At 44.2% G+C, this 11,890-nt stretch overlaps 3 protein-coding genes across 3 annotated transcripts; 2 read left to right on the top strand and 1 right to left on the bottom strand.

The window, feature by feature from the left end:
• Positions 1 to 299: 299 nt before the first annotated feature.
• zbtb8a (zinc finger and BTB domain containing 8A) lies at positions 300 to 4,445 on the top strand. Its single transcript, XM_030044547.1, has 4 exons — positions 300 to 481; positions 1,767 to 2,638; positions 2,766 to 2,935; positions 3,512 to 4,445. Exons 1-4 carry the CDS (start codon positions 354 to 356, stop codon positions 3,827 to 3,829), a joined length of 1,488 nt encoding a protein of 495 aa, XP_029900407.1. The 5' UTR covers positions 300 to 353; the 3' UTR covers positions 3,830 to 4,445.
• A 148-nt stretch (positions 4,446 to 4,593) lies between these two features.
• On the top strand, positions 4,594 to 7,784 carry hmgcl (3-hydroxy-3-methylglutaryl-CoA lyase). The gene is made up of 9 exons (XM_030044548.1): positions 4,594 to 4,729; positions 4,961 to 5,044; positions 5,260 to 5,367; positions 5,502 to 5,597; positions 5,996 to 6,144; positions 6,258 to 6,321; positions 6,579 to 6,767; positions 6,867 to 6,992; positions 7,150 to 7,784. Exons 1-9 carry the CDS (start codon positions 4,631 to 4,633, stop codon positions 7,249 to 7,251), a joined length of 1,017 nt encoding a protein of 338 aa, XP_029900408.1. The 5' UTR covers positions 4,594 to 4,630; the 3' UTR covers positions 7,252 to 7,784.
• Positions 7,785 to 8,138: 354 nt separating this feature from the next.
• On the bottom strand, positions 8,139 to 11,890 carry gjb3 (gap junction protein beta 3). The gene is made up of 2 exons (XM_030044549.1): positions 11,723 to 11,890; positions 8,139 to 10,959 (listed from the first exon to the last, which is right to left on the bottom strand). The coding sequence occupies exon 2, from the start codon at positions 10,893 to 10,895 to the stop codon at positions 10,041 to 10,043; it is 855 nt and encodes a 284-aa protein (XP_029900409.1). The 5' UTR covers positions 10,896 to 10,959; positions 11,723 to 11,890; the 3' UTR covers positions 8,139 to 10,040.

Raw genomic sequence — 11,890 nt, 5'->3', positions numbered from 1 at the left:
ATTGAGCACTACAAATAGTCCCTGTAGTAATATTATAGTGATGCTATAGAACATAATAAAAGCATTGTAAGATCAATATAAGCTTTTCAGTTTCAGAGACACACTATAAATCTCATCTGAAACAGTGTGAAAAATATTAGCGTTTTTTTTTTTTTTTTTTTTTTTTTTTTTTTAAGGGTGAGTAATTTGGGGTTCAGGGTTTTTCTGCTGCTTGGGCTTATTAATATAAAGAGGGCACTGGGACTTTAAATGGTTCCTTGGCCCTCGGGCACCCTGTTAATAAACACCCACGTCAGCAGAGTGCTACAGTCGCTCTAAACGGGTTTCGGTCTTTAGGGCTGAGCAGGAAGTACATGACTGTGAGCCCTGGACGAGAGGGGGAAAAGGAGGAAAAAAGGGAAAAAGGAAACCAAAAGATGGATATGGTGACAGACTTGGGGGCGAGTAGGCTCTATCGGGCGCCGGGTGAATCAGGTCACCAGTGAGTATCGATGGATTTGTCATGGGTATCTCCGCTTAGGGCGTAAGCGGGTCCTGCAGCCACCGCATGCCTGGGAAAGAGTCGCTGGGTTCCGGCAGCAGGCAAATCCTCCCCGCTGCTCATTGTGCTCCGGAGTTCCGGCGTGGAGGGGGGCGGTCTTTAGGATGAAAACGGGCGTATACGCGCGTCTTATCACGGGATAGATGCACAATTGTGGTCGTATTTATTTGTCATCACGCAGTGGGTTCGTTTGCTCAAGGTTTGTGTCTGCGTTTTTCCATTGTGTGGGGAGCTGGAGCCTGAAGTGGGCGTCTCTCCAGCGCGGACTGGGCTGCTCCGGCGCGCCACTGCCCGCTTTTCTCTCGCAGGTCTGCAGCTCTCCGTTGTGTTTTTTCAGGCCTGCAGTTGTCTGAATTAAGGAGAATCGCTCGGCTGACAGGACGTTTGACCTCGTTTCGTGTCACGGTGCTGACGGGCGGGTGTTGATCCGCGCGTTATCGGGCGCTGCGAAGCCCCTTGCAATGAGCTTTGCCTAATCAAAAATAAATGCGTACAATTCATAAGCCTACGTCAAGAGGGGTGAATACTACACAAAAAGATTTTTGAAGTAACTATTCTGCCAGGCATACAATATTAGGATGCGGCAGAATTTTTTTTTTTTTTTTTTTTTTTTTTTTTTATTCCTAGGTCGCATATGTCCGGTTACTGTCTTTTTATTCCCATGCCATCTGTCAGATGTGTTTCCACCCTTACAGATTTCATGAAAGCGTTGGCTTTTCCTCCGGGACGGCTACGGGGTTTTGTCACCCGATGCTCTCTGACTGAGTCGGGTGTAGCCCATTAGAAAAAAAAAGCCGCTGACGGAAGGCTCGTTCAGCCAATCACAGGGCAGGATGAAGTCCTGTGGGCGGACTCTCTGCGGAGCTGGCGCTGTTCCAGTGCAGAGACAAAGACAATGTATATTTTGTCAACGCAAGTCAATGAGGTGGCACCACATTTCTTGTAATGTAGCATGTACTTGGTTTTTGGCTCCTGAAGCCTAATTATTTAACAAGGTAAGCTGTCACAGTCACAAGACTGCATGTCCCATGACTCATTCCAGTGGGCCACATTAGGCTATAATCAAGGTGTGTGTGCCTCCTCAATAGATTTTTTTTTTTTTTTTGCACAAAATAAGGTATACAGCTCTATAATTTGGGCACAGAGAAACTGACATGTTTGACATTTTCACCGTTGCTTGTGTCTAAAACAGATATTGATATTACTGCCATGTTGTTTCTTCCAGGCAGCCCCAGAGATGGTTCAACACTGCTGACATCACGGCAGCCCATCAGAGCAACCTGCTGAAGCAGCTCAACCATCAGCGGAGGCAGGAGCTGTTTTGTGACTGCAGCGTGCTGGTGGAGGGCCAGCTGTTCAGGGCGCACCGCAATGTTCTGTTCGCCAGCAGCGGCTACTTTCGCATGCTGCTGTCCCAGGGGCCCGATGGGCTGTCCGACTCGGTTAATGCCACCTTTGACGTCTTCAGCCCAGAGACCTTCACCGTCATCCTCGACTTCATCTACTCAGGCCAGCTGGACCTCTCCAGCCACAACGTGATCGAGGTGATGTCAGCAGCCAGTTACCTCCAGATGAACAATGTCATCAACTACTGCAAAAATTTCATCAAATCCTCTTTGGACATCAGCGTGAAGGATGAAGAGGGGGAGCGTCTCAACATGCCCGAGGCCTGCAGTTTCTCTAGCGGGACTGGAGAGGAGGCCCAAGAGCAGCAGCAGACCCCCTGCTCAGTCAGCCCCCCACCTGCTCTCTGGACCCATGACAGCTCCAGGCCCAAGCCTGGCTTCATGGTGAAGGATCCAGACCAGGAGGCTCCAGCTTCTACACTAAGGACCAATCCAAGCAGTCCTGCCATTGAGGCCAGCGCAGAGGCAGAGGACCTGCAGGACCCTGAGGACCCTCTGTTCACCCTGCCCGGGCCAGAGCGCAGACGTGGGAAAGGCGGAGCCAAGAGGAGAACGCCCTACTGCACTCGCTCCTCCACCCAGCATGAAGCCTTGGAGGTCCAGGAGGCAAGGACGCAAAAGGCCGAAAAGGCAGAAGAGCTGTACGCCACTCTTCCAACTATTGTGGGTGTTATTGGACACTTTAATAAAGGTGAGCACCTAAAAAAGTATTTCTGTATCAACAGATGGAGCTGAGATGATAAGTAACAGACTTATTCCTAGGCAGGGTGACCAGTGAAATTCTCTACACTGTACACAGCCTCTGTTCCCCTCCACAGATTCCAACCCCAGTATGCGCTTCAAGTGCCCCTTCTGTACGCACACAGTGAAGAGGAAGGCCGACCTGAAGCGTCACCTGCGCTGTCACACAGGAGAGCGGCCGTACCCCTGTCAGGCCTGCAACAAGCGCTTTACTCGTCTGGAGCACCTCCGCAGCCACTTTGAGACGGTGAGCTCATGAACTTCTCCACCAACAAGTTGACTCCTGCTTTAGTGCATTAACTCTGTGTCCAAAATGGAGCTGGGAGATAGGGACAGAATCAAATATCACGTTATCTTTGACTGAACACCTCAATATCGATGTTAGCAATAAAGCAATAAAGTCAGAAATTTCATCCCTTTACTGTAATGCAGCCTTTAAAACCAGGAAAAGAAACACCTGTACCATATTATGATATTACAATATCCAAAACCCCAGGTGATATCTAGTCCCTCACTGCAGTATTGACATAATATCAATATATCACCCAGTGCTAAGACAAAATGCCATTAATGTGGCAAATTGAACCTCAGTAGGGCAGGTTCAAGAGCATGGAAGTATTGCTCAAAGTTTGATTCAAGTAGCGATATAAGATTAGACAACCGAGACTGTATATGTTTCTTAAGTATATCAGTGTCCATAACCACCTACAAATACACATACATGTACAGAAACACCAGCAGTACAACCACAACCCAGTGGAACCTGTTTTTCTCCATTTTTATTGTGTCTTGTGCTTTACTGTCCCTGCTTGCTGCTCCACAGATCCATCAAGCGAGGAAGCTGGTGTGCAGGAAGTGTAAGTGTCATGTGACGGAGGAGACCGGACACGTCGTGTGTGAGGGCACACGTCGCTATCGTATGTGCACCGCCTGCATCCAGGAAGTGGGGTGTGATAACATACCCATGGACAGCATAGAGGGGGCCAATGAGGAGCCGGCACTGTTACTGGGAGTGGATGGGGAGGAGGAGGGGGACACCCAGAGGTCCTGGATGGTAACTGACGATGACGACCTAGCCGAAGACTCAGGAGCCGACCTCATCATCCAGCAAGTGGATGACAGTGACGAGGAGCTGCAGTGAAATAGGACCAAAGTGTCAAAGAGTGTGTGTGTGTGTGTGTGTGCGCGAGCGCGTGCGTGTGTGTGCACGTGCGCGTATGAGCAGAGCTGTTGTATGTGTTAAAGCCATGCAAGTAAATTTATGCATAAAATGTATGATCCAGTGATGTAAATACACACCTTTATCATATATTAATTATCCATTAGTTAAATGCAACTGGTTAATTATTATTTTCCAAGAAAATTTATGACCTTTGTGACAAAATGGAATGCTTTTTTTGTCAATCTTCATAAAGATTTGCATTATCCAAAGCATAATTTATGCATGCACATTCAGTGTTTTCGTTTTGTGTTTTTTCCTTTGGATGTAATTATATAATAACTCTTCAAACATTATATGTTTTCCACATGCATGCTTGATATCTTTGCCATTTTTGAGACTCTAAAAATTATGCTAAAGAAAAACAAAATGACAATGTCAAAATGAAGAGGACTCTGTGCCATTGCCTGTAAAGAAATTCTACAATGAGAAGATTTTATGACAATGACTCGCTATTGTGGGGCTTTTTTTATGATAGTGCTTGATTGGATATGTCCTATGAAACAATGCCGATTATTATTTATTTCCTTTTTTACTTTTTGACACATAAAAGATATTTTTATAGATGACTTTGTTTTGGTGTTTCATCTTCAGTATCCAAAAGAAAACAGACAGATGTTGTAGTTCTTCGGTTTGGCCTGTAGATGGCGGTATTGCAGCGCCTGTGAGAGCGATAGAGGACGATCCCGGACGACGTGACGTCACAACCGAGGCTGGACTGTCATGGCGGCTGTAATGAGACTTGTCAACAGAAGCACTTTAAAGCCCAAAATGGGTCACCAGTGCCTAGCCTTCTCCTGTTCTGCCGCTGTGGCCAAAGCAGTGAGTTTTTAGACTTTAATTCTCGACGTCCAGTGGATTAAATTTAGCGAGTTTAAATAGGCACTCGAGTTAAATTCCTGTCAGCTAAGCGCTAGCCTTCTCAACAGTAAAGGTTACATAATGAGCTAGCTAAGTAAACCTACTGGCTTTAACTCAGTTGATCTGTTAACGCTGTTATATTACACATTTACTTAAAATGTGTGTGTGTGTGTGTGTGTGTGTGCATGTCAGGTTGGTGGGAGTGCCAGTAAAAATCTCCCGGAGAGAGTGAAAATAGTGGAGGTGGGACCAAGGGATGGTCTTCAGAATGAAAAGGTAACGTGAAGTGAATATACATGTTTACAGTGATAACAATAATAACCAAACAGTGAACTACTCCATTCTACAAATGCCTCTAATAAATGAGAGGGTGCACGGCTCGTGTGTGTAATAGTGTTGGAATTAATAATTACATCCAAATTGAATTGATCCAAGCGTTGTGTTTATTTGTAATTTTTCTCATTTGCTTGTTTTGTTGCTTCAACTCTCAGACCATTGTTCCGGCCGAGACCAAAATCCATTTGATTGACATGCTGTCAGACTCAGGGCTTCCAGTCATCGAAGCCACCAGCTTTGTCTCTCCCAAATGGGTTCCACAGGTGAGTAGCAGGCTGATGCTGATGACGATGATGCAAAAGCCTGACACACCCACTGCAGGCATTACAAACACACAAAATGCATTGTTTCTCATCTGTGGTTATTCCTTTCTTTTGTTTTTTTTCTTCAATGTTAGATGGCAGACCAAGTGGAGGTGATGAAGGGAATCAGTAGAAAACCTGGAGTGTCGTACCCGGTCCTCACTCCCAACCTAAAGGGCTTCCAGGCAGCTGTGTGTATCAAACATCACGATCAACACACACTCAGATCATTACACTGATTTAATCAGTTTCATAGCTATAACTATAGGGGTTGAATTGTTTGTTTGTGTTTTTTTGTATTGCAGCAGTGTTCTTCTAGTGTGTTTCAGTATGAGCTCAGGTGTGCATAAACAGAAAGAAAACTGGTATCAAATAAAATGGCTACATTAACTCTTGAGTTCATGACATATGAATTGAATCACATCAGTTTTCTCTCAGATTTACTGCAGTTTGCTTATTGGTCAGCCCATTCTGATCATCTCTGGGGGTTTGTGCTTCAGTGCAACAAACTTTGGAACACCTTGAGCTGACTGCACAGCTGCCACAAGCAAATATAACTGTTCCTTGCTCTCTCTCTCTCTCCCTGCAGGTGAAGGCAGGAGCCACAGAAGTAGCCATATTTGGTGCTGCATCTGAGCTGTTCAGTAAGAAGAACATAAACTGCTCAGTGGATGAGAGTTTGCAACGCTTTGAGGAGGTCATGAAGGCAGCTAAAGAGGCTAATGTGCCTGTCAGAGGGTGAGTCTACTCTGCTTGCAGCAATTTTAACAGTTTTGTGAAAATAAAAAAATCACTTGGATTTTAACGTTTGATTCTGGCATAACTCTTACCTACATTTCTTGTCCCCACAGTTATGTGTCATGTGTGCTTGGATGCCCGTATGAAGGCAAAGTAGCGCCTGGAAAAGTTGCACATGTAAGTTCTTACTTGGCTCAAGTTCTCTCTTTCCTTCTCATTCACTAATAGACATCTCATATTGCTTGGCAAACTAATATAACATACATCATCATAAGATCTGACTTTTTGTGGTTTAGGTCAGTGGAATTTTCTTTGTTCTCTGTAATCCATGATCCTGTAAAGAATTTTGAGACTGTAAACAGAGATTAAGGCTTATAATAATATTAACTTGAACTTGAACTTTGTTACCATATCATGCTTTGTCCCCCTTGCAGGTAGCGAAGCGTCTGTACTCCATGGGCTGCTATGAAATCTCACTGGGCGACACCATCGGAGTGGGGACTCCAGGTGGCATGACTGAGATGCTGGAGGCAGTGAGCAGGGAGGTGCCTGTCAGTGCCCTGGCAGTCCACTGCCACGATACATACGGCCAGGCCCTCGCTAACATCCTCATAGCTCTGCAGGTCAGAAATGGTGGTGGTCATGGTGATTTGTAGTTCATTTACTATCTAGGTAATATTACCTCGACTTGTATCAAGTTAAAGATTCCCTTTGTTTTGCAGATGGGCATCAGTGTAGTCGACTCTTCAGTAGCTGGACTGGGTGGTTGCCCGTACGCCCAGGGTGCTTCTGGGAATGTTGCCACAGAGGATGTGGTCTATATGATGCATGGACTGGGCATTCACACAGTAAGAATCCAGAACTTTTCTCTTTGGCTTCCCCTCTCTTTTATTTTCACAGTGTAGTTTGCAGGTGCTGTGTTTACTTCTCTTTTGTCAGTTGTCTCATGAAACAAATGAATTAAACATTGCTCTGACTGATTGTTTCTGTCTGTCATCCTTTCAGGGAGTGGACCTTTCTAAGCTAATGGATGCTGGAGCTTTCATCTGTCGGTCCCTGAACAGGAAGACCAACTCCAAAGTGGCCCAGGCCACCTGCAAACTGTAGGCTAAACCCAAACACTGGACCATCTCATTGAATAGCCACATCCACTTGCAGCCATCATCTATGTTTACTTCTGCCTATTGTGGATTTAATTTTATTCATCATGTACTGGTATGAGAATTTATTTAAATATTTTGATGGTACAGACCCTTCCCTTCGATTTGGTTTTATAATTGGCATATGAAAGCATTGCTGGAATGGTGCCTTATGTACAGTCTGTCCAAGTTGTACTCCTCCCGCCTCTCACACCCAATGCCTTGACCAGAATACCGGCTTTTAAATAGTCAAATCCATGGGCCTTTGGGCAAATTGGTTTTGGGCTTACAGTATTTTCTGGGAATTTGATAAGCCAAACTGTAGACATAGCCTTATTATTAAGTGGGATAACTCATGAAGGGAAAAATGATAAAGCCACATAGTGTTTGTGATGTTTGATTGATCATGTGGGGAGTATGCACAGCCTTCATTTCTAAATCTAAAACTGTGTGACCAGCCAGTATCAGTAGTTAAGGGATGGATTAGGTCACTGGTTATGTTTTAAAAACAAAACAAAACAAACAAAACAGCTCCAACAACAAAATATAAGTAATACCCAGTCAATAATCATTTGTATGCTGTGATCACGGTCATAGCATTGACCATGTTGGTAAGGAGCATCATGGGATACCATCAGTCCTTATGAGCTTGAGCATCTTGCTGGCTTGTGAGAAAAATGTGTTTGTGCTGTGCTCCACTGATTTTAAACAATATCAATTGTTTGTTTATAGCGTTACTTAAATGTGTAAATATTTATTTTAAAATGGTTGCTTTTACGATTCAAAAATGTATATATATGTATAACAATAGTTTTGTGTTTTAAAAATAATAAATGCTGGTTCATAAATTAAGTGTTTCAGAATTTATTGAGGCTTTTCAGTATTGCAACAGAGCAAGAGGCTCTGGGAGTGGCTGTCCTATAGTAAGTATGAGGATAGAGAAATACCTGTTGTTTGTAACGAAACTGAGGAATAATCTGCCATGGATATGTAATATCCAACATTATTTCAGTGAAGATTCAGTTGTACAGATTTTTTCTTACAATAACCATTCACCACATGACCATAAGAAACCCCAGTGAGATCTAACTGTTTCAAATCTATATTATGATTTTGAACTTTGGCTGATTCAGGATAAACAAAAGCTATGTTCTTTGCCGCACCTTGGACAAACCTGACAGACGAGCCTGACTGGTGCACTGAGATTCTTACAGCACGTTACCATTCCACAAAACCTCACATCACCAAGAGATGAGGAAACAAGGCCGCAATCAGATACCTGAGAAAATTCACCTAGTCATGAACCAGTGGAAACTGACATAGTTAAGTAAATGTTTACAGAACATGAGAAGACGTGAGATCAGTTTGGCACTACAGTGTGGGCAAATACTCAAAGACGCATCTGTTGCCCATCAACAGGAAGTGAAAATCCAGTTCTGCAATGACAAGGACGTGCGGACAATCACACATCTTCACTGGAGAAAAATCGTTACTTCCTTCCAGTCATGTTTTTTAGACCATCTGAGGCCGTATTTCCCATTGAGCTGTACTGCAGATCTAAAAATACCTTTATTTGAGTCACCTTTTACTGTTATTTAAAAACAGGCATAACAGCAAATATCTGCACACACCTTCAGTACTTTATTTATAAAAAATGATATTATAAACAATGTGTACAAAACAATTTTACAGCTGATGTTTCCACTGTGGAGGATGTGTCACTTCCAGATGCTCACATTATAGTCCAGTGAACCATCTGTCCACGCCTCCTCCCATCTCCTCCACTTGTGTTTCCCGGCTCCACCAACACAGACTTAAACAGCGGCATTCCTTTAGCCTTATTTGAATCAACAGTGGACTTGGATGAGGAGAGGTTGTGTACAAGCATGTCAAAACACAGGCAGTCTATGTAGAGTGTGTGTCTGTGCAGCATAAACCTGACACCAAGCACATCTGCGGAGGCTTTAGATAAAAAGATATACAGTATGTTTGATAGCTGTGTGTTTTTCACTAATAAATCCAATCCAAATACAAAACATGTAGTGAAAACCTAAGTATCAAGTATTAGCCAAAAGCCTCTATTAACAATGATTACATAACAGTTGCAAACGCTTTCCAATACAAAAAGATTTGCTACTCTTTAGTGGCTCTACCTTGCTGATAAACTGAAACATGTCATCAAGGCATCAAATTGTGAAAGTAAAGTCATGGCTATAAATACATCACTGAAATGTGTGCGCTTGATTTAACACTCGGGGAAAATGGAGTGCCCTTACGCACCACAGCAAAGATTGGCAGTGTGGGCGAGAATACCTCTGACAGGTGTGTCCTGAGTACCTGCCTCCTTGTTTGTGGCTGAACAGTTCAACATGAGCGTTTCATTGCCTACCCCTCCCATGTTACACCTCCAAGACCTGGCCGGAAACCATACTGGAATGTTCAAATAAAGGGTGGGATGTAAGAAAAAACAGCCCTGAGACATTTCTTGTTTTCAAAAAGTAACTTGTAACATTAACAAATCAACTTTATCCTAATTTGACCTGTACATATTGTAGGTAGTGACTTGATCACAGGGGTAGTCTCTTCAAACAGAGTCTTAGGATACGGTGTGGACACATGGATCCACAGGATGAATCCAGAGCTGAGCTACAGCCCAGCTTCCAAGATTCGAGTGTGGTGTCTGAGGTCTTTAATGGAGGTGGAGCCCAAGCACGGGTGATCTATGAGTCTTTGGCCTGACTTTGGCACAGTTCTTGATCATGAGGCAGAGGACAGGTTCGGTGCAGAGGCCCGCATCTTGTCTGAGAGTTTGAGCGTCGATGAGAACCTGTATGAGGGCTTCGTGGCTGGAGGCTTTTCCTTCGGCTCCAACGTCGTCATAGGTATGCTGCAGTTGTTAATGGTGTCATCGTCATAGCCGTTGTGATTCACGGCCACGTTGCGATTGCGCCTCTTCATCTTGTTTGCGATGCGAACGATGCGCTTGGAGATCAGATAAATGATCTCGCAGATGTTGAGCACGATGCAGAGGGCCGAGGCTCCCACCATGAAGTAGGTGAAGACCTTCTTCTCGGTGGGGTGACCGATGTAGCAGTCCACCTGGTTGGGGCAGGGCGACACCTCGCACTTGACCAGCCGGGGCAGGTAGAAGCTGTCGTAGATGTGGTGGAGGATGTAGAGGAAGCCCACCTCGATGCCTGTCTTGGCAAAGAGGCTGAGCAAGTAGGTCCACCACAGGCCGCCGTGCTTCTTGCCCGTGTTGTTGTACAGTTTCACTTCCTCGCCGAACTTGGCCTGGTGCTTGCGCTCACGGTCGTCACGGTACGCCACGTGCATCACCACCATAAAGGAGGGGCAGGTGACGAAGATGAGCTGCAGGGCCCACAGGCGAATGTGGGAGATTGGGAAGAAGTGGTCATAGCAGACATTGGCACAGCCAGGCTGCTTGGTGTTGCAGTCAAAGTCCTTCTGCTCATCTCCCCACACCCTTTCTGCTGCCACCACATACACCATCACCCTGAACACAAACACCACCGACAGCCATATCCGACCAAAGGCTGTGGAGTACTTGTTAACCCCACTGAGGAGGGCTTGGAACGTCTTCCAGTCCATGTCTTGGGCTGGGTGTCAACGTCTCCTCTCTGAATTTCCTCTTTCTCTTCTAGCTGTAGTTTACCTGGACATGGAAGAGGGGAAAAAATGGGTGAACAAGGCTGTTTTGTGTGAACAACCTGCACTCACAATGTGTAGTTTAGTAATAATGCTGTCCCCATATCCAAGATGGGCTTATGAACACATTACCTTATAATGAAACTTTCTATTGCTCATTTACCTTACAAGTCTGAACATTAAACTGAAGGAAAATATTCACACATGAGTCATACAATCAGCCCCACTAGGAGCCAACAGTGACTGAACACACTTCAGTTACAGGTAGGCCTCAAAGCAAACACTTTGTATAAAGGAAAGATTAATGACTTGTGTTTTTATTACACTTTGTGTGTATCAAATAATTGAATAATAAGGATCTTTAGTACATATATGTAATAAACATACATTTATGCCCTGAATTGTTTTGCCTGTACAAGTATTTCTCTAAACAGAACGACTAAAACAAGTCATTGTGGTTATTCAACAAAAGAAATGTTTGACGTTCTTAGCGCATACTTTCTGACAGGTATGGGTTCTCCGACAAAATGGCTCCTGTGTCTAAGACTATGAAAGATATATAGTTCGTTTCCACCAGCTATTGAATCAAACACAACAAATTAATATTCGATCTCTGGAATTTGCCTGTTTTTTTGTTTTTTTTTGTTTTGTTTTTTTTTTTCAGTCACTTTACCCTCCTGTAAATCAAACAGCAACTTTAAACTTTGCGCATCTACAACTCATCCTCACAGCCACATCATAAGTTCAGGATATTGAGCTTTTTCACCTACCACAAGAAGCAGATCACTCCATTCCTACATCGAAGACATGTGAATAGACGTCGCCGGTGGATTTGTCGCTGCCTTGTTTTCGTTTTAGTCCTTAAACGCACAGATTCGGTCGCGCTCGACAGGTAAAGGAGCGCAGTCCTGAGAAATGAGCCTGTGGGTGTGGTTTAC

Source organism: Myripristis murdjan, chromosome 22 (assembly GCF_902150065.1).
Source record: "Myripristis murdjan chromosome 22, fMyrMur1.1, whole genome shotgun sequence".
Classification (NCBI taxonomy): Eukaryota; Metazoa; Chordata; class Actinopteri; order Holocentriformes; family Holocentridae; genus Myripristis; species Myripristis murdjan.
This window is presented reverse-complemented; position numbering and strand designations above follow the sequence as displayed.